The sequence below is a fragment of the Hyla sarda genome, chromosome 1, assembly GCF_029499605.1.
Source record: "Hyla sarda isolate aHylSar1 chromosome 1, aHylSar1.hap1, whole genome shotgun sequence".
Lineage (NCBI taxonomy): Eukaryota > Metazoa > Chordata > Amphibia > Anura > Hylidae > Hyla > Hyla sarda.
This window is the reverse complement of record NC_079189.1, coordinates 91,805,165-91,831,997: the sequence shown is the minus strand read 5'-3', so window position 1 is coordinate 91,831,997 and position 26,833 is coordinate 91,805,165. Positions and strand designations below refer to the sequence as shown.

Here is a 26,833-nt window from a genome sequence, read left to right as displayed (position 1 = left end):
TCAGATTGGATTTTACTACAACCTTTATGTTGATCCCTCCTCCCTTTTTTTTTTTTTTTTTAAACATGTGGAGCTGGATTTAAATGAAATTATATCTGGTTTATGTGTAAATTGAATTGGCATCACAAATACCTAATGCAAACACAGCATGACTTAGTCATGGGTCTCGTTGGCACCTGAGGCTTTCAGTTTTATTAGCGTTCTTACTTTTCACATTTGCCCTTTGGAGTTTATTTGACATCCGTTTAAGTCCTCCAACCACTCCACCCATTCCATAAATGACCTCATTATCCCTCAGCAAGGTCTTCCCTATGTCACACCTTTCTTTCTTCATAGGAATATAGATTAAAAAAACATGTTAATAGGCACTGTAATTTTCACAAACTTTGCATAGATCAATAGTACAAACAAATGTAAGAACCTTTGTAATCTCCTGCCGTTTAGATCTTCTTCTCTGAATATCACCCCAGCTTTTTTCCTATGTCTATGGAGGGACTTGTATTGCATGAATACTATTTGAATTATTTCAGAGCTTTAGTAATCTGTTATAAATTTAGGAGCCAGCAAAAAAGTTAGGAGCCAGGATGCCGTACATCACATTACGTGACATATGATCAGTCATCCCCTCGTATTTCCCGGTGTCACAGTCATCAATGTCTCCTTATCTCTTTGTGTGTCCGTCATTAATGTCCCCTCTAAAGGCTTCATGACATTGTTCCTAGACAAGCGAATGACAACCAATATGGCTCTGGGTGTCGTTCAGCTTCTCAGCCATTCATGAGCCTGAAAATGCTGGATGGTACACATGATGACAGCGATATCACGAGGACCAAGATGGCGGCATTGGCTTTACTACTGAGGCGCCGTGCAGTACTGACCCCACCCCTATGGTGTTTTTCATCTGTGCTTATGTGCAGTCTCCTGAATACTCCTGAAATGTTTTGGTAACATGATCTCACTACTAAAAAATTTCCATGAAGCTTTGCAGTAAGAGTATTCCGGCAAAAATAGCAATTCACAAATGCCCTTGAGTTGTCCCTTCTGTCAAATTGTCCCCCATGGATGACTGGATGTCATGTACTCCCTGTGTTTCAAGGAAGAGATGGACAGAACAACACAGAAATGAGAGTGAATTAATGGTGTGTGTATATATATATATATATATATATATATATATATATATATACTACATATGTTATATTTTATATCCCAAAACATGTAGCATAAGAGTGCGGGGGCCTATGGAAAACCCTGCTGCTACGCCAGATCCGTGGCCCTTTCTCCCAGGCCCTGTGTCTGAATGGCTTCACATGATAGTAATTATATAGTAGACATTTCTTCTTCTTTTCTGCCCTTCAGCATCATGTTTGGCCATAGCTGCGGAGAAGTATCTTGTAGTACAGGACAGTCGGCTGACAGCAGCTGCTAATGAAGCGGTAGCGTCATGGCGTTCAGCCTGTGCTACTGAAACTGTTCTAATAGATGTCTGAGCATTCAACCAATTGCTGCTGTAATGATTAAGAATGTGTGATTCGTGCTGCGCGTCCTAAAGGCATACCAGAAGAGTCCAAGATGGTCTTGTAGCGCACTGAAAGATACTTGGTTATTCCTTAAATCCAGCATTACAAGGCTGCTAGTCAGTAGGTTTGTGTCATTACAGGAGAATAACGGATCATGTATGCTGTTGGATAAATAGTATTTATTGATTAGTCTTCATACATTATGGATTTTAGATGACTATTTTGTGAATTACTTGACAGCCATGTCGCATTGTGAAGATTGTTGTCCAGGCTGACACTGTTATAAGTTACATCAAGAACTGGGGAAAAAGATTGATGGATCCCTGCTGTGATCTATGATCTGTGCCATAGACTGGACTTCTATTGATAAGATGCAGACTTCAATTACAGCATCCAACATGGCTGATCCCTTTTTAGCAGCTTTCATTCTTTACTCGGCATCGCTAATGCTCGATTGTGTTTGAAAAGGCAATGATTGGTTGAAAATTGCCTTTTCTGCTCATTTATAGCCGCCACTAGTCTACCGATCCATTGATAAATGACTTTCTAATTGAGACTCTGCCTGCAACTTAGAAAGTGCTGAAAGACCTTAATTATTATTGGTCATTGTGAATTGTTTTGATGCATATTTTTTTAGTACTGTAAAAAGACATATATAGCGACAAGACAATATGGGGAAGATTAATTAAATCCTGTCCAGAGGAAAAGTTGCTGAGTTGCCCATAGCAACCAATCAGATTGCGTCTTTCATTTTTGAAAAGGCCTCTGCAAAATGAAAGAAGCGATCTGATTGGTTGCTATGGGCAACTCAGCTACGTCCCAAGGACAAGTTTTGATAAATCTCCCCCGATGTGTTTATGAAGTTAAACTTCTCTGAGATCTACTTGCGTTACCTACAGTAATATAGCGATTATAAGTTTTAGTATTTAGCACAGTAACTAGTATATTCATGGTTTATAACAGTATACTGTACATTATTTTGCAGTGTTTGTTTGGTGTATACAGAAAAACTCATGCAGCAACAAAGTTCTCTTAAGACTCAACGGAACTGACCAACCATCTAATCTAATTGACTGTGTATCGAGGACTCCTAATTTTCCCCGGAAGGTGATTTCCAAAGAGAAGGATGGGACATGTTGGATTTAATTTGCCCAACCCTTATGTTATGGGGGAGATTGGCCACCAACAAAGCTGCCTGACAGCGATTTACTCCTCCCTGCCATTTAGTCCTCCCCTGAGAGAGTCCTCACTTCTCTAGATATAGTTGGGAGAAGGGAGCGGTTGTGCCATTCATTAATGGATTGCCACCTCATCCAATTTGCTGCAGGAGATGGTCTCCATTGTAACACTCCTACACATTATTTGGATAGGGCAGAAAATCAGGGAGCGCGGCTTACAGCTGCATGCTTCTCCTGGCTATATTTAAAGATTAATGGGGCACTGAAACCCTAACTGGTCAAAGTATTTGACATGTCTGTGTGACATATCAAAAGTAGTTTTTTTTTTTTTTGTTTTTATCAAGGGGTTGACCATTTTGTTTTTGAAATATCTATGGCAATGTAAGGATAAACCACTTACCACTATCTGTTATGTTTTATTCTGTCCCCACTTTGAATAATAAGGGGCGTGTGACAATAATGTCACTCAGCCTTCCCCGTAGGAATGTACCGTGTTCATTACAGTAGTGCAGTCACAATGGAGGAGGCTAGGTGACGTACAGTCACATGCTGCTCCATCTTATTGACCAGAGCTCTATCCGGCTGCATTAGAAGGACTGGGAGATTGAGGGGCTTGGAAATTCTCACGAGAGGGGACCCAGTCTAACTACTGATAGTAGAAAAAGGCCCCTTTAAATAACAGTAATGTATGAAGTAGTTGTTCCGTAGCAAACAATCAGATTCCATATCTAATTTTTTTTTATAGGCATTTTAGAAACTCTAATTTGTTTCCTCAGGTTCTCCATTTTTCTTTGCACTGCTTTTTATCTCTCCCCCATTTTTTCTTGATTTGTTCATCTTTAAAGGATAAAAACGTATCCCCTATCCTGTGGAAAAGTTTAAGATTGCGCCGGGGGTCCCCCCCCTGTACAGTTCTACGATAGAACCGAAGATAGCCAAACGGCTCTCCTATAGAGATATATGGAGGGGGCGTTGGTCGTGATGTGCCATTTCAGGGGAGATCCAGGGCCCTGTACAGGGGGGCCCCAGTGCTCAGACCTCCCACAATCTAAAATGTATCCCCTATCCTGAGTAAAGTTTTTTTTTTTCTTTCCCATGCGATATCTCCCTTAAAGGGGTACTCCGCCTTTAGACATCTTATCCCCTATCCAAGGTATAGGGGATAAGATGTCTAATTGCGGGGGTCCTGCAGCTGGGGAGCCCCGTGATCTCCCTGCTGCACCCGGTGTTTGTTTAGAGCGTCGGGTGCAGCGCCGGAGGCTTGTGACATCACGGCCATGCCTCCTTCAATGCAAGTCTATGGGAGGCTGCTTGATGGGCATCACACCCCCTCCCATAGACTTGCATTGAGGGGGCATGGCCGTGATGTCACAAGCCTCTGCGCCCCGCATTGCCAGTCATCCAGCACGGAGCGAAGTTCACTCTATGCACTGGATATCTGGGGTGCTGCAGCAGAGATCGCAGGGGTCCCCAGCGGCGGGACCCCCGCGATCAGACATCTTACCCCTATCCTTTGGATAGGGGATAAGATGTCTAGTGGTGTGGTACCCCTTTAAGGCTTGATCTCTTGTGCATATATTGCTTCAGTTTCGGATTTTGTCCATTGACTTTCCATTAGAAAATCTGCACGTGTGAGCGATCCCTTTGGAGTCTATGCACGGTATGGAACACAGAGTGGAGGTTCTGAGGGAGGCCGATGCTAGGACTTCACGGACATTGCTGGTCCCCATAGCTGGCAATGCATTCTCCTGGTATTCCACTGAAATTCTGCAGTATGCACTATGCAGTTGAATCCCATTGACAGAAAAGTGCATCGGAAATTCCATAGTGTGCATGGGCCCTAAAAAAGGATAACAGTAAAGTATTAGACTATTTGATCTTTTTCCGCTGACAATCTTCTATATTTGGCTATGGGGACAGAATATTGTATATGGTATAATGAAAATTGCAGGCTTCTCACATTGCCCGGATGCTTGTGTATCTATGTGCTTACTGACTGCACCACGCTATTAACACCATGAGCTCTGGATACATTTGCATTAGTTCATTAAGACAAGCCCATTACATAAGGAAAGGGTTATTTTCTTCTAATTTGATGCGTTTCCAGGGGTTGCTCTTATCACACGTCTCCATTTGCTGACTTTGGCATAAATGTCATTTTCCCTAGTCATGGGTGGTGACATAACTGGTCAATTACTTCCTGTCACATTTATCTATTGTTGGATTCCAGGCATTGTCAGTATTTACTGTGGAAGAAGACAGATTTAAGGACCATAAAAAAAGACAATGGCGCTAAGATTCTTTATATAAATATATATATATATATATATATATATATATATATATAAAATAAATAAATATAATTTGGGTATGTTTGGTTGGGAAACACTGTTCTTATCAATGTAAACCAACCGGTGTGCCTCCAGCTGTTGCAAACCTACAACTTCCAGCATGCCCGGACAGCCAACGGCTGTCCGGGCATGCTGGAAGTTGTAGGTTTGCAACAGCTGGAGGCACACCGGTTGGTTTACATTGATTAGAACAGTGTTTCCCAACCAAACATACCCCAATTATATATATATATATATATATATATATATATATATATATATATATATAATATAATGTGTGTATGTGTATATATATATATATATATATATATATAATATACTGACAATGCCTGGAATCCATTGTAGTTTTTGCAACAGCTAGAGGCACCTTGGTTGGGAAACATTGGTTTAGTAGATGTGTTTTTTAGGGCTTTGATCTCAGTAGGTTTTTTGTGGTCTATTGTACCCATTACTGTATTTTACTCATTGTCCTTTGATCCTACATCTATTGATGTTATACGTAAATGTATGATCGCTTCCCAAAAATATAGACCTAAAATTTGATATTTGGAACTGCAGCAGTAATTTGGGTGGACATATTTGCATGTTGCTTGCTCTTTTTTTTAAGTGTATGGTCTCATGTACTGTATAACCTGCAGATTTTATGATGCAGATTTTGTCATTGATTTACCAGCATAAAATCTGCAGCGTATACAGTATGTGGGAACACATCCTTAAAGGGAATCTCTCCATCAAAACTGCTCACAGTTCTATGCAGGGAACGGAGAGAGGAGTTAAAGGGGTACTCCGGTGGAAAACTATTTTTTTAAATCAACTGGTGCCAGAAAGTTAAACAGATTTGTAAATGACTTCTATTAAAAATTCTTAATCCTTCCAGTACTTATTAGTGGCTGTATACTACAGAGGAAATTCTTTTCTTTTGAGATTTCTTTTCTGTCATGACCACAGTGCTCTCTGCTGACACCTCTGTGCATGTCAGGAACTGTCCAGCAGGAGAAAGTCCCCATAGCAAACATACGCTGCTCTGGATAGTTCCTAAAATGGACAGAGGTGTCAGCATATGCACTGTGGACAGTGGTCGTGACAGAAAAGAAATCCAAAAAGAAAAGAATTTCCTCTGTAGTATACAGCCACTCAGAAGTACTGGAGGGATTAAGCATTTTTAATGGAAGTAATTTACAAATCTGTTTAACTTTCTGGCACCAGTTGATTTAAAAAAAAAAAATAAAAAAAAATAAAAAAGTAGTTTTCCACCGGAGTACCCCTTTAAAATAAACCTAAAGTTTTGGGTATGCAGGTTCCATGACTGAAAAAATAAAATAAAAATGGAGGTAATCCTAACTGTCTTCTTGTCCAGCGGTGATGACATCATCTAAATCTTTGTGACTGCTGCAGCCAATCAATGACATAATTGTTTATACTGCCATACAGCTGAGGCCTGTCATTGGCTGCAGCAGTCACATGGCTATATGTGATGTCATCACTGCTGGACAAGTAAACCTAGACTGGTGGGGACCACAAGAGCGTTGATGCTGGAGCTGCAGGGAATTTGACAGGTTCTTACATTTAGTATACTAGCAGACAACAGCGGAATGCCATCTAGATTTTTCCTTGTAGACATCCATTCTGACCAGGAAAAAGCCAACTGTAATGTCCTTTAGTAGAATTCCTATAAATTAGTTCAAAATCATTTCTGCCTAATGCCAAAGAAACTCCAGAGACACGTCCCAACATAAGTGTGAATGATATTAGTAATCAAAAAAGCCTATCACTCACCAAGTTGGATGCTAAAGTGTTTTTTCACATACGGTCATAGTAGTGGTACAGACAGTACGCATTTCGGCACAGCAGGTCTTCCTCAGCTGCCAATATGCATACTGTCCAGGCAGCTGAGGAAGGCCTGCTGCACCGAAATGCGTAATGTCTACCACTACTATGACCAGATAAGAATAAACACAGTTTTCGCATCTCACTTGGTGAGTGCTGGGCTCTTCTTACTATTGTTATTGGCTTTGATGCCTTCACGTGCACCATCTCCGTTGTGCTGACACTTGTCTACTATTCATGTGAATGATTTTAGAAGCCTTGAAATCACTTTCACATCTTAGATCTATCAAGACCTTACATGCCACATAACCGGTAATGCTTTTTCTCCTCTGTTATTGCAGAACTAAAAGTATGTGTGTGTAAATTTATCCCTGCGAGGTTATGGACTGTTTGCTTTGCACGGTTGTAGTGGATCATCACTTATAGCCAATTCCATCTTGTGTCCAGCATATAAGGGTACGTTCACAAGGCCGTCTGTCCCGTTTTTTTGTTTTTTTTATTATCCCCATTTCGGTTCCGTATTTGCAGGCTGTAAACGGATTAAAAACGGTTTTAAAAGAATCCTATTCATGTCAATGGGATTTTTTTTTCACAATCCGTTTACATCTGTTTGTACCCGTCTGCACTCATTTCAGTTTTTTTGTCGTCAGAAAAAACAGCACATGTAGTACTTTTTGTTCTGTCAAAAAAACGGAAGAAAAAACAGATACAGTAAATCTAGCATTGAAGTCTATGGAAAACGGATGAGCCTTTAATGTCATCCCTTTGCATCCATTTTTTTAATCCGTTTTTTGATCCGTTGTTACTTCTGAGCATGCTCAGAACCCCAAAAAATATTTTTTTTTGGTTTATTAACTGAACAATAACTGATACAAACAGATAACATCCGTTTGCATCCATTATTGTCCGGTTTTTTTTTTGTTTGTTTTTTTACCAGAGAAGAACGGGACGGGTCTAGACGGCCGTGTGAACACAGCCTAAGGGAACATTCGCTACTCACATGTGTAGTCAAGTGGCCGAAATGGATTGGCCTTTTAGTGCCCAGAACCTTGAGCAGCGATCAGTAATCGCATTAGTCTTATCATGCTCCTGAGTGGCTATGCCATTTACCGAGACACGACATCAAAGGTATTCACGAGAAACCAGCAAGACACTTTGCAAAGAAGCTGAGCAATAGTCTGCAAGCTGCTCTGAAAGCCCCTGCGTTCATTACATCACCTTCCCAGTCCATTAGCCGGCAGCATCTCAAGTGAATGACACAGGCCTGTGCGCGCTGCACCGTCACAGGCACACGAGAGTCGCTGCTCAGTGACAGGGTGTGTAGAGCCCTTGGAAAGAATGCTCTGCCGCTCGCAGGACAGGCACAGGAAGGGCTTCTGCAAAGAATAGAGCACAACTGTTATTAGTGGGCAGCTGCTGGGAGGAAGAGGCGACACACGAGCCCTTGTCACATTTCTTCTGCTACTTTTCCTATAACGGAATACGAGGGGCTGCAGAATCGCCAGTTGGGGCTTCCCGGGGACAACTCAACGCCTGTTTACTAACAAAGCCAAGTTCTTCACTCCGCCAAACCATGCTGGGAATTGTTTCCATTGGGTGACAGGATGTTCCCACTGCAGAAAAGGTGAGAATGTCCTTGAGATCATCCCAGCAGAAAACTTGAGGATTATTTTTTTCCCCCTGCGTTCTCCAGCCCCCCCCCCCCCCCCCCTCTCTCTCTCTCTATCCCAGTCCTGCATTGAGCAGCAATTTTATCATATCCGTGCGTCACTGAGAGACTGCATGGTAATGAAGCAGCGACACGGGAGGCCAGGGCTCCGCTGCCTTTGAGAAACAGCGAAAAAAAGAGAACATTTGGACAATACAGACTACACCCCCCCCAGCTCCAGGGTAGCGGTGGCTGCCAGAGGCATGATGTTAAGCCTACAGGATTCTGTGTTCTTCGAGATTAGCATAAAGTCTCTGCTGAAGTCCTGGAGCAGTAGCTGTAAGTACACGGTCACGTTATTTCTCCATTACACATCCAGCCTGTGTGCCGCCTTGGCGAGGTTCTGATTTCTGCTCCGGTTTGCAGAAGCTGTAATCTTGTGAAATTCCTTTTTGCCCGGAGCAGAAAGCAAAGGGGGTCGATTCACCAGCCACTGGGTTTCGGTTGCGTACATATAGCGGCATTATTATTCGCCTGATCTCTGTGCTAGAGACCAGCGCGCCTCTCTGCAGAGTCATCTGATAGTATGAGAATTTTTGCCAAGCACAAAATGTTCTTTTCGAAGGGAAATCTGTTGCCCATGCAGTGAGTGGTGAATGCCTATAAATAATGCAGGGGTGTACCTCCTCCCGGCTGTGCGCTCGCTGCTCTTTATAGTCCTATAAAAAAAGCTTTATTAGCAGTCTATATCAGTGTTTCCCAACCAGGGTGCCTCCGGCGGTTGCAAAACTACAACTCCCAGCATGCCCGGACAGCCGAAGGCTGTCCGGGCATGCTGGGAGTTGTAGTTTTGCAACCGCCGGAGGCACCCTGATTGAAAAACCTAGTCTGTATGATTAGCATTTGTTGTTTATAGTTATGTAGAATTTATCTTAATAGTCCTTATTTCCATTATTTGTGTAGTAACAACATATACTGCAGCAACCTATATCCCCATCTCAGTTAAAACACATTGGAAACCTATAGAAGCTTCATGCAGATGTTTCTCCTGGTCCTCCTAGATTTCAACCTATGGCACCAGCGCCAAGCGCTGCGCACCCGCATCTCTAGATCATTTACATAGATTTTTTATGTTATTACTACCTTTCAGGATGTCAGTGGATGAGGATTGTCAAGATTCCTGAGAAACTTTCTTGCTTGCATGAATGCTCCTATGACAACACTGAATGAGCATAGAGTTTGCATTGGATTGTAGCCGTTTAGTCCTTGTCTATGTGAAGCTGGTAGTTTGTGTATAGTGGCATAGGCTTGTCTTTAGCAGTCTGTATGGATATGGTATAGTGTATAATATAGAGGGACCCATGTAGGTGATCACTAGAGATGAGCGAACTTGCAGTAAATTCGATTCGTCACAAACTTCTCGGCTCGGCAGTTGATGACTTATCCTGCGTAAATGAGTTCAGCTTTCAGGTGCTCCGGTGGGCTGGAAAAGGTGGATACAGTCCTAGGAAAGAGTCTCCTCGGACTGTATCCACCTTTTCCAGCCCATCGGAGCACCTGAAAGCTGAACTAATTTATGCAGGAAAAGACATCAACTGCCGAGCCGAGAAGTTCGTGACGAATCGAATTTACTTTAAGTTCGCTCATCTCTAGTGATCACCTCTCCCCCATCCCCTTGCACCCATGGAAGGGCATTTATGAAAGTTTGCTTAGGTATGCTATTTTTTATTTTATTTATTTTTATTAAATTTTTTCACTTCCATTCTGCTTACATGCGACAAATATACTACATTGTTGCACGGTGTTAATACATTTTTCGCAGGTAAGCAAAAGCAGGAGTTTTTTCTCACCTAAGCGAAAACAATAGTCAGTTTCTGTTAGTTAAAGGGGTACTCCGCCCCTAAACATCTTATCCCCTATTCAAAGGATAGGGGATAAGAAGTCAGATCGCGGGGGTCCCGCTGCTGGGGACCCCCGGGATTGCCGCTGCGGCACCGCGCTATCATTACTGCACAGTAATGAAGGGCGATACATCGTGACGTCATGGCTCCGCCCCTCATGACATCACTGCCCGCCCCCTTAATGCAAGTCTATGGCAGGGGGCATGATGACCGCCACGCCCCCTCCCATAGACTTGTATTGAAGGGGCGGGCCGTGACGTCACGATGCTCCGTCCCCTGAATCGCCCGTCATTACGCTCAGAGTGAACTCGCTCTGTGCAGTAATGATAGCGCGGTGCCGCAGCGGCAATCCCGGGGGTCCCCAGCAGCGGGACCCCACGATCTGACTTCTTATCCCCTATCCTTTGAATAGGGGATAAGATGTCTAAGATGTACCCCTTTAAGCCAAGGTTCGGCTGGTGTATATTTAGTAGGTTTTTAAAGCCTTAGCGACTTTTTAGCGAATGTCGCGGTTGAAAAATTTCTGACTATGGCTAGTCACAATTGTAAAAACGCTTATGTACGCCGATTTTAAAGAAAATGCTTTTGTCGCTCTTGTGGAAGATTGTCGCACGAAAAAAGACGGTGGCACATTTGCAAATTTTTTGCGACAATTTTATGCGAAAAGACTCGGTAAATAGGTTGATAAATGCCTGTCATGGTCCTTAAGAACTATTCTTCTGGACCAAATTTGCACATATGTGCGTATTAAAGCTGGCTCGGTTTTGTGCCAATTGTAGCAAAATGCTGACATGTCTGGGCGCCCAGAATTGGATCCACCTGTTCTCAGGTGGGCCCCTGAATATTGCACAGAATTGTCTTTGAATTTTGCTATGATTCTCCCAAATTGTACGTAATTGTACAATTTTTTTTTTATTTTTTTTTGCATCTAGAAGGTCCAAGAAGGTTAAATAGGCAATATTTGCTTGTAGCTTTAAAGGGCTTTACATTTTTTTATCCCCTATCCATAGGCTTGCATTGAGGGGGGTGGGGTGTGATGTCACAAGGGGGCAGAGTCGTGACATCACGATCCTCCGGCCTCGCGGTCGTGAGTCTTAAGATACGGAGCTTTGTGCAGCTTAAACAGGTGGGTGCTGCATGAGAGATTGCGGGGGTCCCCAGCGGCAGGACCCCCACGATCAGACATCTTATCTCCTATCCTTTGGATAGGGGATAAGATGTCTTAGGGCTGGAGTACCCCTTTAAAGGGGTACTCCCGTGAAAATTATTATTTTTTTTTTAAACTGGTGCCAGAAAGTTAAACAGATTTGCAAATTACTTCTATTAAAAAATCTTAATCTTTCCAGTACTTTTTTAGTGTCTGTATACTACAGAGGAAATTATTTTCTTTTTGGAACACAGAGCTCTCTGCTGACATCATGACCACAGTGCTCTCTGCTGACATCTCTATCCATTTTAGAAACTGTTCAGAGCAGCATATAATTGCTATGGGGATTTTCTCCTACTCTGGACAGCTCCTAAAATGGACAGAGATGTCAGCAGAGAGCACTGTGTTCCAAAAAGAAAACCATTTCCTCTGTAGTATTCAGCAGCTAATAGGTACTGGAAGGATTAAGATTTTTTAATAGAAGTCATTAACAAATCTGTTTAACTTTCTGGCACCAGTTGATTTAAAAATAAAGTTTTCCACTGGAGTACCCCTTTAAGGCAATATTTCTCCCTCCAGTTGTTGCAAAACTACCGCTCCCAGCATGCTGGGAGTTGTAGTCTTGCAACAGCTGGAGGCACACTGGTGGAAAACACTGCTTTAGGGTGAACTCCCAGTGTCTGTTCTATTGCTGTGCCCCTTGGTACAAAAACTGAGCTATTTAAAGTGTAGAGTCCCTTTAAAGAGTGATGAAGGGTTTGGTGCTGGATAAATGTCATCACCCCAGGGGGGGCTTGAAGTCAGCTGAATTTTGTGGCAGCGAGGCGGTCTCTACAACACAAAAAACCAATGGAGCCCCAGCTTACAGGCTTGCTTAGCCAACAGTGTGGACTGCTGTGCTGGGCAGAGGTTCACAGATAACAATGAGGTGACAGTCGTATGGCCTGCATACAGGATACGGCATCAGTGCCAGCACTTTTATCTTTGGGAGTATTTTTTAACTGTTTAACCTATTAGGATTCCACAGACTGTGTCACATCCAGAATACTAGAGGCTGTCATGTATTTCACATGTATTTCACATGTATTGTAGGAGGTGGATTACCTTATATTTCATTACATGATCATTATCACAACCACAATGAAGTGCTAACCAGTTATCAATCGCTTTACTATACAGGGATGCCTCAACTTACAATAGCCTCAACATACAATAGTTTCAACATACAATGGTCTTTTCTGGACCATTGTAACTTGAAACCAGACTCAACATACAATGTAAAGACAGTCCAGATCTGTGAAACGCGTCAATGGCTGGAAGATCTGACCAATCAGAATTTACCGGTAAAACACCTGTATTACTGAAGTGCATGCACTGACTGGTGTCTGGTAGCGCCCCCTACAGTACAGGAAGGTATTACATGTTCTGTACTCTTTACCTGTACCAGGGTTACCTGCTCCTTTGGACACCAGGTTAGGGCGACACAATGTTACTATTTTAGGACAATGCATGTACTGTACAGGACCCTGAAGAAGCTCCTGTCCTCTACATATACCAGTGTTTCCCAAGCAGGGTGCCCCCAGCTGTTGCAAAGCTACAACTCCCAGCATGCCCGGACAGCCTTTGGCTGTCCGGCCATGCTGGGAGTTGTAGTTTTACAACAGCTGGAGGCACCCTGGTTGGGAAACACTGACATAGACAGTGATTTACAGCTCCCAGCAGATCTTTCTTACTTTTATATGTAAGGATTTGCTTTATCTATATAAGTTATCTACTTATTTTTCTTTAATCCTTACTTTATCCTTTTTGGATGGCATTTTGGTGCCTTTAGAACCAATTACCAGGTTTCCATAGAGTTCTGGTCTCAACATACAATGGTTTCAACATACAATGGTCGTCCCAGAACCAATTAATATTGTAACTTGAGGGACCACTGGACTTAGTTGTTGTATCACCCGCCATTAGTATTAGGTTATCTTACTATTTGTACTGTAACTTATTTATTGTCATTGAAAAGTTTAGCAATGTTTGAACATTAGGATTCAATTCCTCACCACTTGCAAGAGTTTATTTGTTGTCAGTGAATAGAAACATTCTTGCAGTTGAGGCATTCTACAGCTGAGGGTTTGTCACAATGTATCTAGTCTAGGGAGTGCTCTGATACAGTAGCTCTTATTTAGGTCCTGTTCCTGTTACGATTTTCTTCTAGGTTTACTGGGACAGCTTCAGATGTCCATAGGTCATATGGAGGCACAAAGAGTATCTTTTGGCTTCCATCTGGCTATTATATGTCTACATAAAGCAGTGTTTCCCAACCAAGGTGCCTCCAGCTGTTGCAAAACTACAACTCCCAGCATGCCCGGACAGCCTTTGGCTGTCCGAGCATGCTGGGAGTTGTAGTTTTGCAACAGCTGGAGGCACCTTGGTTGGGAAACACTGACACAAAGTATGCAATAGCATAGTAGACTACCCTATTCTATACTGGCATACAGTAAAAAAAAGCGTATGTTCACCAAAGGGTGGGATTCAGAGAGGGCAAGCGGGGTCTTCAGTTGCTTTGAAGGGAAGAAAGTAGTTGAGCAGTAGTGGCAATGGCTCCACTACTAATGTCTGGGTTCACCCTCCCGCACTCCAAAAGGAGAAGGGGTATCTTTGTGTACTCTCCAACAGAAATTCCTTAAAGGGGTACTCCACTGGAAAAAAATTTAAATCAACTGGTGCCAGAAAGTTACAGATTTGTAAATGACTTCTATTTAGAAATCGTAATCTTTCCAGTACTTATCAGCTGCTTTATGCTCCAGAGGAAGTTCTTTTCTTTTTGAATTTCCTTTCTGTCTGACCACAGTGCTCTCTGCTGACATCTCTGTCCATTTTAGGAACTGTCCAGAGTAGGAGCAAATCCCCATAGCAAACATATGCTTCTCTGGACAGTTCCTAAAATGGACAGAGGTGTCAGCAGAGAGCACTGTGTTCCAAAAAGAAAATAATTTCCTCTGTAGTATTCAGCAGCTAAAAAGTACTGCAAGGATTAAGATTTTTTAATAGACGTAATTGCCAAATCTGTTTACCTTTCTGGCACCAGTTGATTTAAAAAATAAAAAAAAAAGTTTTCCACCGGAGTACCCATTTAAAGGGTCCTTCACACTGGTCTGTGGAAGGATTCCTGGATGACAGAAGAAACCGGTCCCTGTAAAAATACTGTCTAATTAAGAACGATATAGGGGGAGATTTATCATAACCTGTGCAGAGGAAAAGTTGCAGAGTTGTCCATAGCAACCAATCAGTTCGCTTCTTTCATTTTGCACAGGCCTTGTTAAAAGGAAAGAAGCGAGCTGATTGGTTGCTATGGGTAACTGGGCAACTTTTCCTCTGGACAGGTTTTGCTAAATCTCCCCCCTATATAGTTTATGTGCGAGAAGGACCGCCTACTTGACTACCCAGACGACCGCCTACTTGACTACTTAACCCAGACGAGCAGAGATTTACATGAATAAATTACAAGTCACCTCATTATTGATTTCTTGATAGTTTATACAATGTAAATACAAAGTTGTATTGGACAAATGACACGTTATCTCCCATACATTTCAGTGAAGGAACACATTTGGGCATCTTTGCACCTCACACAGGGGAAGATTTAGGAAAACCTGTGTAGAGGAAAAGTTGACCAGTTGCCCTTAGCAACCAATGAGAGCGCTTTATTTTTTATTTTTCAACAGGCCTTTTCAAAAATGAGAGGCAATGTGGTTGCTATGGGCAACTGCACCACTCTTCCTCTATAAAGGTTTTGATTTAGGTCCGATCACACTTTTATTACATGTCTAATGCAGTGCTTCCCAACCAGTGTGCCTCCAGCTGAGGCCAAACTACAACTCCCAGCATGCCCGGACAGCCGAAGGCTGTCCGGGCATGCTAGGAGTTGTAGTTTTGTCACAGCTGGAGTTACACTGGTTGGGAAAGAATGGTCTAATGGAAGCATCGCTATAGTATTTATAGCCTGTTATATCTGTTTCCATTGGATGATAAGTCACGGGGCCTCCGTTGCCATTGGCCTTGGTGTTAAAGGGGTACTCCGATGGAAATTTTATTTAATTTTTTTAATCAACTGGTGCCAAAAAGTTAAACAGATTTATAACTTACTTCTGTTGAAAAATGTAATCCTTCCAGTACATATTAGCGGCTGTATACTACAGAGGAAGTTCTTTTTGGATTTCTTTTCTGTCACCACCACAGTGCTCTCTGTTGACACCTCTGTCCATGTCAGGAACTGTCCAGAGTAGTAGCAAATCCCCATAGTAAACCTATGCTGCTCTGGAAAGTTCCTAAAATGGACAGAGGTGTCAGCAGAGAGCACTGTGGTCATGACAGAAAAGAAATCTCAAGAGAAAAGCATTTCCTCTGTAGTATACAGCCACTAATAAGTACTGGAAGAATAAAGAATTTTTAATAGAAGTCATTTACAAATCTGTTTAACCTTCTGGCACCAGTTCATTTAAAAAAATGGAGTACCCCTTTAATGTTGCAGTTTAATGCTGAAATGTGAGAGGGGTGGTAAGCTGAATAAGGACATCTTTACTGTCGATTTTTTTTTTGGGGGGGGGGTTATTTTATTTTTGTTGTGGCAGAAGACTATTGGTGCATATGAAAGGGGAATGATCCTATTATACAGCTCCTTGTAGATCCACTTTGTTGATCTTTGAAGAGACAACTAGTGATTTGCCTTTCGGGCCTTCGGGCACTTGTGTTACACTAGTGAAAGCAAAGTTTCCCTACCAAGAGTGGTGGTGACGCATGTGTGCGCAGTTGTTTTCTCAGGGTCGCAGCTACAATGAACCTCTGACCCTTTCATTGACCTCAGTGAATAGGGGGCAGCAGTGCAGAGGTCACTGAAACCCTGCAGGATACTTTAAGCACCGGTTTCGCATACAGATTCAGTTCTTTTTGTGTAGTCCCGAGATAGCACTGATGCAGGAGAATGAGAGGGGACCCCCGAGGCCTAAAATAGCCGGCTATTAACCGGAGCTCCTTCTGTCCTCTTCTTGAATATTGGTTTATCAGCTGCATGTATCCTATGTAGGTTGACCACGTTTTTGTCTCTGGTTTAAAAACCGTACTGCAACCGCATAAGTTTTTTTTAAACATGGACGTCAATGAGAAACGCACATGTATACAGTTCCATACAGGAAACCGTATACTGTTTTTACTTTGCACATGCGCATTTGCATCCTAAAGTCCCCACCCAACACCCCTCCCATTAAAAATGGACAAAATTATCAAAAACATATTTTTGTTTTATAAAAATGGACGGAACCGTAGGCACTTTTAAAAACAGTATACAGTTTAAAAACGCATATGGTTTACTTTTTTCCATACTGTTCCATCCGTTTTTTTGCCATATGGTTTTCTTTAGAAAAACGGATTGAAAACAGTATGGCAAAAGCGTGATGTGAACCCAGCCGAAGGATCTGTAGACACTACGTACTCTGCTGACTGTAGCCTTTCACTAGTATGGCTCAGGATTGTGCGGGCTGGCATTTATAGAGGTCCCCTGTAGTTAGTGGTTACGTGTAACTATTTTTATAAATGCCCCCTATTGTCTCCTATGTCCTCATTGGAATGCAGTCTAACCTGTACCCACTTCACCACACTGCTATGATTTGTCTGATCTTGCTATACCCATATACATCACTGTCTGTGCAGCCAGAAGACACTAACTTTACTTACCATCTTAGCTTCTTACTATCCTGTGGGGTCCATGCAATCTCTACCCCTACCTGAGTGAGTGCTTGGTGCCCACTGTCTTGACCATGGTATGTAGGAGTCAACCAGGGCAGGGAATACTTCTCTTTTGCTTGGTCTGCCAGCAACTGATTGTGCAAGTTTCTGCTGCTGGAATCTGGCTCTGAATCCGCAATACAGCATTGCAGCCAGAAGCAGCAGATCACTGCGCACCATTCAGAGGACACGACTGCTCCTTCTACCCTTTGCAGTGATTCTATTCTTGGAGTATAATATCCAACATCATAGAGCTGAAAGGGACATTTCAAGTGGTTAGTGAAGTCATATATATATATTTTTATTATATCCTATATATATACAGGAGTTTCAGTATTGTCCTTGTGCGCACTTGCAGTAAGTTTTTGTTCATTATGGAGCAAAAGTACCTATCATGCTTCCTTGTTTGAGGTCCTCAACATGTTACACTAATGTCATTTAGAAGTAGTGCTTACAAAGCTTTTACAGGGAGGGTATATAGCAGTGGTCTCCATACTGTGGACCTCTAGCTGTTGCAAAACTACAACTCCCAGCATGCCCAGACAGCCAACGGCTGTCTGGGCATGCTGGGAGTTGTAGTTTTACAATAGCTGGAGGGCCACAGTATGGAGGCTACTGGGCTATATTTTGTTTCAATTAGGCCAAACTACCCTGGCACTGCTAGCAAATAGACAAATTATGTATCCGATCCATATAGCAGCATTGATGCTGGTCCATGCTATGGTCTTTAAGGCTGGGTTCATACTTCCATTAAAGGGGTACTCCACTGGAATTTTTTTTTTTTATTATTATTTTAATCAACTGGTGCCAGAAAGTTAAACAGATTTGTAAATTACTTCTATTTAAAATGTTTAATCCTTTCAGTACTTATCAGCTGCTGTATGCTCTACAGGAAGTTCTTTTCTTTTTGAATTTCCTGTCTGCCTGACCCCAGTGCTCTCTGTCCATTTTAGGAACTGTCCAGAGTAGGAGTAAATCCCCATAGCAAACCTCTCCTGCTCTGGACAGTTCCTAAAATGGACAGAGGTGTCAACAGAGAGCAATTGTGGTCAGACAGAAAGGAAATTCAAAAAGAAAAGAAGTTCCTCTGGAGCATACACTCTGCTCTTCTCCTATGAGCGCACGCACGGGACGTCAGTGACGTCCCTGCATGCGCTACCTCCCGGCGGTCCCTGCGTTTTTAAAGTTAACGCAGGGCCGCAGAGAGGTAACCAGGGTATCCTTGTGTCCTGAAAAGATTTTTCGGGACACAGGGATGCCCCCAATGTGACGGGGCCCCCCTGCGGGCAAGGGCCCCGGAGCAGGCGCTCCAGAAGCGCTAATGATGATCCGGCCCTGACCAGAGCAATGAATATCTTTGCTGGGCCGCAAAGATATTAATTGTGGGCCGCATGCAGACCATGGGCCGCATGTTTGACAGCCATGGCTTAACTCTAAAATGCCACACACCCTATTTAAGTCACTGGGAACTGGCAGTGTCCATTATACGAGATAAGAAGTCTTAAAGGGGTACTCCGCCCCTAGACATCTTATCCCCTATCCAAAGGATAGGGGATAAGATGTCAGATCGCCGGGGTCCCGCTGCTGGGGACCCCGGGGATCGCTGCTGCAGCACCCCGCTATCATTACTGTGCAGAGCGAGATCCCTCTGCACGTAATGACGGGCAATGCAGGGGCCGGAGCATCGTTACGTCACGGCTCCGCCCCTCGTGACGTCACGGCCCGCCCCCGTCAATACAAGTCTATGGGAGGGGGCGTGGCGGTCGTCACGCCCCCTACCATAGACTTGCATTAAGGGGACGGGCCGTGATGTCATGGGGGGCGGAGCCATAACGTCACGCTGCTCCGGCCCCTGTATCGTCCGTCATTACGCACAGAGCGAACTCGCACTGTGCAGTAATGATAGCGCAGTGCCGCAGCGGGGATCCCCGGGGTCCCCAGCAGCGGGACCGTGGCGATCTGACATCTTATCCCCTATCCTTTGGATAGGGGATAAGATGTCTAGGGGCGGAGTACCCCTTTAACAAACCATAAACAGGACTGAGCCCAACAACTGTAGTACATTTAATAAATAGGAGGTGACCGACTGCCTTGGTCACTATTTATTGATATCAGAAGTTGCATGATAAAATGCAGCTACTAATGACTGTACTGCTGACCTTACACTAAAGGTGAGTTCACACTTGGCAGATTCTTCAGGGGTTTTAGTGGAGTACAGTACTGGACATGTAGATGACATTTTACATTTGTTGTCTGTCGCAGATCTTAGTTGCTATTCTCACTCCTTTAATGTATTGTGGTGAAATCCACAGGGGGATCTGCAGCAAAATCTATATGTAACACAGATTATTCACGGATTTACAGAAAAAAAAAATACACATACAACACATCTGTCTTGTTAAACAAGCAGTCTGATTGGCTGACAGCATGTTATAGAACAGGAGGAGCTGAACAGGTTAATATATCGTTTTGTGATTCAGTGTAACATATTCTGCTTATTTTGGGCTTAGGAGTTAGTGGGTGGTCCTAATGTGCTGACAGCTACCTCCATATCAGGCTGATACAGGGAGGGCTGCCAATCATTGGGTGAGACCGCCCACCGGACTCCTGAGCCCAGAATGAGATGGTGGCTCAACCAATATAGAACATGTTAAACTGAATCTGCAAGCACAGCAATATAATATATATATATATATATATATATATATATATATATATATATATATATATATGTATATGTATATATATATTCTCCATTCCCCCTGCACTGTATCATGATCAAGGTAGATTTGACTTCATTTTCATGCGGCAGTTTTCCTTTACGTTGTTATAACTAGTACATGACCAGAGGTGTAACTTGTAGCTTCTGGGCCCTGATCCAGAATCTGCAACAGAGATCCCATGTACTGGTCTATTATGGGGCCCCCTTAAGCATGTCCCTGTACATGTCCCTGTACATGTCCCCTTAAGCATGTCCCTGTACATGACTTCAAAGCTGTGTAAGGGTGGGTTCACACCACGATTTTCTATACAGTTTTTGGATACGTTTTTTTAAAATCAGAAAACGTATGCAACTGTACAGAAAACCGTGCCCATAGACTTTCCATTCAAAACCGTATGCGCCATATTGCATCCGGTAGTCTCCGTTTTTCACACCACACGGTTTTTTACTTTTTTTTTCTGGACAGAAAACCGTGGCCTACCACGGTTTTTGGTCCAGGTGAAAAACCGTATAGACCCGTATACATTTTTTTTTTTAACATGGGAGTCAATGGGAACCGTACAGAACTGTATGTGTGTACAGTTCCATCCAGTTTTCACCGTACGGTTTTTGACTTTGCAGTTTTTTTTCTTGGAATTTCAATCAAACAAGTGAAACTTTATTCATAATGGAGTGAAAAGTTCAAAAGGTATGCGTTTTTTTTTCTTAAAAAACGGATGCAACCGGACATCACTTTTCAAACCGTATACGGTTTTCAACCGTATACAGATAAAACTTTGTACACTTTTTGATACAGTTTAGTCAGGTTTTGAGGAATCTGTTTTTTTTATCAAAAACCTGAAAAAAAAACTGTATTGCAAAAACGTGGTGTGAACCCAGCCTAACAGTTATTTTCTAATGGAAAAGCTATTTTCAACCACAGACTTTACCTGGCTTTCTATGAAAAACCAATGGTAACTTATGGTATCTTGGTGTGAACAGTAACCAATTCACAACTGCTACATCTGTACAGCTATTTAAAACCCATTTATTTTTCATATAATCTCACTTTATCAGGAGTTTGTAATCTGACTCTCAGAACACTATAATCCTGTAAAGCTGGCCATAGCCATAAGATAGCTCCCCTGATCCCTCCATACACAACAGGTCACCCCAATGTTCATGTGTTCTGAATAGACAAAGGAGGTGTGTGCCGCTGCCAGACATCTCTGGCAGTGGCTAATCTCTGAAAACATGCCCTGTCCTTCGCTTACCCCAGGCATACACATTAGAAGGCTGGCCTAAAATGTGCTGATTTGGTCAAAACATGTGATGGTAAAACTGTGTTGTGTTCCTTTGTTTAGTAAAACTTGTCAGGAAGTTGGCCAATCCTTGAGTTAATTTCCTCATTCTGTCTTGTGGGAACGGCTTCACAATATGGCAGTGGTCTTCAACCTGCGGACCTCCAGATGTTGCAAAACTACAACTCCCAGCATGCCCGGACAGCCAACGGCTGTCCGGGCATGCTGGGAGTTGTAGTTTTGCAACATCTGGAGGTCCGCAGGTTGAAGACAACTGCAATATGGTATTTAGAGATGAGCGAACTTACAGTAAATCCGATTTGTCACGAACTTCTCGGCTCGGCAGTTGATGGCTTTTCCTGCATAAATTAGTTCAGCTTTCCGGTGCTCCGGTGGGCTGGAAAAGGTGGATACAGTCCTAGGAAAGAGTCTCCTATGACTGTATCCACCTTTTCCAGCCCACCGGAGCACCTGAAAGCTGAACTAATTTATGCAGGATAAGTCATCAACTGCCAAGCCGAGAAGTTCGTGACGAATCGAATTTACTGTAAGTTCGCTCCTCTCTAATGGTATTATTTCTGTCTTTTTTGCTGTAGGTTCATGGGTTTTACTACCTATAAAGATTTTGTAGGGCGTGTATTATATGGACTAGAACGATGACAAATGCAGATTCCCGAATAGATCTTTTATACAGTATAATAGAGACAGGAACATCATCATTTTGCTACTTTTAACAGTCTTTTATGATGCAGCAACAAGGTATATAATTGTTCCCGTCATGTTGACATTGTGTCTTTATTAGATTGGCTTTAATAGTTTCATGTACCTTATGTAAAACTGCATTGGGGGTAAGACTGATACATATCCATTTATAATGGCTGGGGTGATGTACAGAACAGAAAGTGTTGTTCTTAATACATCCCTCCTGCCGTGGTTCAGGTCTGAGTTCACATATGACAGATCTGCTAACACTTCTAGAGGTCTCAGACACCTCCGGTGACATGTCATTTGTGTCCTGTCTTGTAACATGCCACAGAATTGGAATTTACGATGAGTAGTAACTGAGCTCTAGCAAGTGGATTGTACCTATTGGTGTTTTTACTTGGTTGTAAAAAATAGGACTTTCGATGTAAAAACAAGATTTCTGGAGAAGGCGGATGCTGTGACTTGTAGTTTGTGTAGATGAGGTATATTTATGCTTCTCTGGTTTGTTTAAAGGGGTACTCCGGTGAAAACCTTTTTTCTTTTAAATCAACTGGTGGCAGAAAGTTAAACATATTTGTAAATTACTTCTATTAAAAAATCTTAATCCTTCCTGTACTTATTAGCTGCTGAATACTAATAAAATTCTTTTCTTTTTGGAATGCTCTCTGATGACATCACGAGCACAGTTCTCTCTGCTGACGTTATTATAATAATAATAATAATAATAATAACGCTTTATTTATTTATTGTTGTCCTTAGTGGGATTTGAACCCAAGTCCCCAGCACTGCAAGGCAGCAGAGCTAACCACTAAGCCACCATGCTGCCCTTAGCATACATCTGCTATGCATGGTTGCAAAAATGGACAGAGATGTCAGCAGAGAGCACTGTGTTCGTGATGTCATCAGTGTTCCAAAAAGAAAGGAATTTCCTCTGTAGCATTCAGCAGCTAATAAGTACTGGAAGGATTAAGATTTTTTTAATAGAAGTAATTTACAAATATGTTTAACTTTCTGCCACCAGTTGATTTAAAAGAAAAAAGGTTTTCACCGGAGTACCCCTTTAATTCCTTAACTATTGGCTTTTTAACTTTTCTCAGCATCTTTTGGCTGCTTGGCTAAACACTTTTTAACCCCGTAGCGACATCATTTTTAATATAAAGTGTACAGCGTGAAAAGGAAACATTCCAAAATTGGCAAAATTGCGGTTTTCTTTTCAATTTTGCCACACAAATAGTATTTTTTTTGGTTGCGCCATACATTTTATGGCAAAATGAGTGATGTCATTACAAAGGACAACTGGTAGCGCAAATAAACAAGCCCTCATAATCGACTGTGGATAAAAATACAAGAGTTAAGATTTTTAGAAAGCGAGGAGGAAAAAACGAAAATGCAAAAATAAAATTGGCCTGGACCTTTAAGGCCAACATGGGCTTAGTCCTTAAGGCTTACATGGGCTTGGTCCTTAAGGGGTTAAATGGGTATTCTGGGCAAAAATAACTTTCCCCTATCCAAAGTATAGGGGATAAGATGTCTGATTGCGGGGTGCCCGCCACAACACCCGTATTCTGGCCAGCATTTATCATTGTGTTTACTATTTTTTTTTTCTTTTTTGGCGCTATTTTGGCGCAGTTGTCCTTTTTTTGCACCTTTTTGATTTACACATTTTTGCTGGTTTTCAGTTGCAATCCACTGATTTTGGCAGTGCACATGTTATGGATGGGTTTTATGAACTGCACCTTTTTTTGTGAAAAAGTGCAAAGTAGGCGCAAAACCGTCAAAAAACCTACACCAGCCCAGACTTAGCTTAGCTTTTTGGTGTATGTGATGAGAAAAATTTCAGAAAATGTGACCTGCACAAAATTTATCAAATACTCTGTGACCATTTAATAAATTTGGAACTCCTACACACTACCAGCGCACAAAAAAAAAGGTGTAAAAAATGCTTCACTTACACTACAATAATAAAAGAACCCCTCTATGCGGGGGCTGCATCAGTTTTGGAGTCCTCCTGGACTGGAGACATGACATAATGCCACGCCCCCTTGTGATGTCAAGACATGCCCCCTCCATTCATGTCTATGGGAGGGGGCGCAACTGCCACCACGCCCCCCTCCCATAGACATGAATAGAGGGGGCGTGACATGACAAGGGGGCATGGCATTACATAACGTCTCCAGTCTAGAGGTTTCCGAAACTACTGGAGACGCAGCCCCACATAGAATGTGGGTGGTCCCAGCCTTGGGCTCCCCTCGATCAGACCTCTTATAACGATATTTCCTAGCGCCGCCCCCCCCCCCCCCCCCCCATATTATCAGCCCACATCCCCATCGGGGTAAACACTCGCATATCACCTGCAAGCGCTGCCGTCCACGTCCTGTTTGTTGCGGCCGCCGGCGCTGACACTCTATACTGTGCGGTATCCCTATGCCCGGGCTGCAAAAGGTAAACAAATGAAACTTTAACGCACCTACGTCTGCCTTACACTGGGGACGGGAACGTCAGAGAGCTGTCAGCCTATCACAGATGTTCCGCCTTGGCCGGTGATAGGCTGAGCCCACTGTCATGTAAGAAGCCGGCTTCTTACATGACAGCCAGCGGGCTAGCCTATCACCTGGCTGACAGCTCTCTGACGTTCCCGTCCCCAGTGTAAGGCCGACGTAGGTGCGTTAAAGTTTCTTTTGTTTACCTTTTGCAGCCCGGGCATAGGGATACCGCACAGTATAGAGTGTCAGCGCCGGCGGCCGCAACAAACAGAACGAGGACGGCAGCGCTTGCAGGTGATATGTGAGTGTTTACTGATAATATGGGGGGGGGGGGCTAGGAAATACCGTTTATATACCGTGGAACTGCCAAAAGTTTAAAAAATACCGTGATAAAGACATTTGGTCATACCGCCCAGCCCTACAGTCAACCTCTGCAGTGATCTGCGCCCTAGTCGGGGCCCACCCATTGATGGGATACAGAGCTGCTGTTGGGCATGAACAACTTTCCAACCACTACATGCAATAATGATTGGGAAAAAAACCCAGTATGGCAGATCAACTTTTCGATAGATCTCTACAATCAGACGGCATCCGTCATGGTTGTTCTAGTTATAAGGACTTCAGTGGTCGACAGAAGACGGTCTGAATTTGATTCCACCATATCTAGTGAAAGTTCTCTTTTGGGCCTCTGATTTCCACTTTATGTACTTGGTGGGTTCAGTTTACATCTCCAAATTTAAAGATTCAATAATCTCCTAATTTATGGTGAACCTGTCTGTCCGAGTGGTTGGTGAAAGAATTCCCTTGCAATTTCATTGTATAAGATGATGTTCACACGAGTCTACTGTTCAGCTCGTCTACGCATAACCTAGACTGGTTTTTCTAAATATACATAGAATTGTTTGTTTTGCTGACATTAAATGTTACTTTGATGTTGATTGGTTGCTTGGCAACTTTATCTGGAATCTTTGCTTAAGTCTAATTCTGTGGACAGATGGTGATAAACTGTATTGTAGGTTATATTGTCAATGTTGAAGGTTAAAGTGTACCTATTATTCTAAAAAAAAATAAAAAATAAAAAAAAGACATATAAAAAGTTTTTATTGGTTTATCAGTAGAACGAATCGCGAGAAGTGCATGCTTAGTGTTTTCTCTCCTGGCTCTGTCACATGACCAGGACAGATTTATAGTGTTGGTCTATGGGACCATCATGCTCACATAGACATATAGCGGGGAGAGAAGCTCTGCAGCAGCTTGGTCTACTAATCGGTTGGAGTCTGAACACTTAGACAAAAACGTTAGACTTGTTCTAGGACACGTCCACTGTGTTTCATGTTGACAGCTATACTTTAAAGCACTTGGGGATTATTCTCTTGTTTCAGAGCAGATCAGTTTACAGTTTCTGGCTACCATTTATAGTGAGGCAGGTTTTGTATTTTACATTTTGATAGTTAGAAGGGGTTCTACAGGATAAGTATGTCTGCTTAATTCCAGAGCTTTTATACTTGTTTATAGGGGTTGTGCCTAATATTAAGCTTGACTCAATGACATTGAATGTTGCTGAGCTGCAATATCCTGCACAATCTGCAGTCAGTGTTGACTAGGATTGTAGATACCTTGTTGGGAGCAAAGGGTTCAATGGCAGGATTTCTGTAGGTTTCTACAATAGGTTATGCTCTTGCATAGTCTAGCAGCGAGTCTCACTCACTATCTCACTCCTACTCTTCAAGTATTGTCTAGCAGCGAGTCTCACTCACTATCTCACTCCTACTCTTCGAGTATTGTCTAGCAGCGAGTCTCACTCACTATCTCACTCCTACTCTTCGAGTATTGTCTAGCAGCGAGTCTCACTCACTATCTCACTCCTACTCTTCGAGTATTGTCTAGCAGCGAGTCTCACTCACTATCTCACTCCTACTCTTCGAGTATTGTCTAGCAGCGAGTCTCACTCACTATCTCACTCCTACTCTTCGAGTATTGTCTAGCAGCGAGTCTCACTCACTCTCACTCCTACTCTTCGAGTATTGTCTAGCAGCGAGTCTCACTCACTCTCACTCCTACTCTTCGAGTATTGTCTAGCAGCGAGTCTCACTCACTCTCACTCCTACTCTTCGAGTATTGTCTAGCAGTGAGTCTCACTCACTATCTCACTCCTACTCTTCGAGTATTGTCTAGCAGCGAGTCTCACTCACTATCTCACTCCTACTCTTCGAGTCTTGCTTTTTACCTACACGTATATATATATTTTTTATCCCTATATACAAAGGGGTGTGAGTGCTTAGTATGGCTTCATTTA

The 26,833-nt window shown here is 42.7% G+C and overlaps 1 protein-coding gene across 13 annotated transcripts in view; it reads left to right on the top strand.

The window, feature by feature from the left end:
• FRYL (FRY like transcription coactivator) overlaps nt 1–26,833 on the top strand; it is a 358,656-nt gene that overhangs the window by 120,857 nt on the left and 210,966 nt on the right. For 3 of the 13 annotated variants that reach the window (XM_056557841.1, XM_056557823.1, XM_056557818.1), the window contains exon 1: nt 8,645–8,863. The exons of the other annotated variants lie outside the window; for them this stretch is intronic. In XM_056557841.1, coding sequence (XP_056413816.1) covers nt 8,788–8,863 — 76 coding nt within the window. In that variant the 5' untranslated portion in view covers nt 8,645–8,787. Of the gene's footprint in view, nt 1–8,644; nt 8,864–26,833 lie in introns of those variants that run through there. 13 annotated transcript variants of the gene reach the window in all.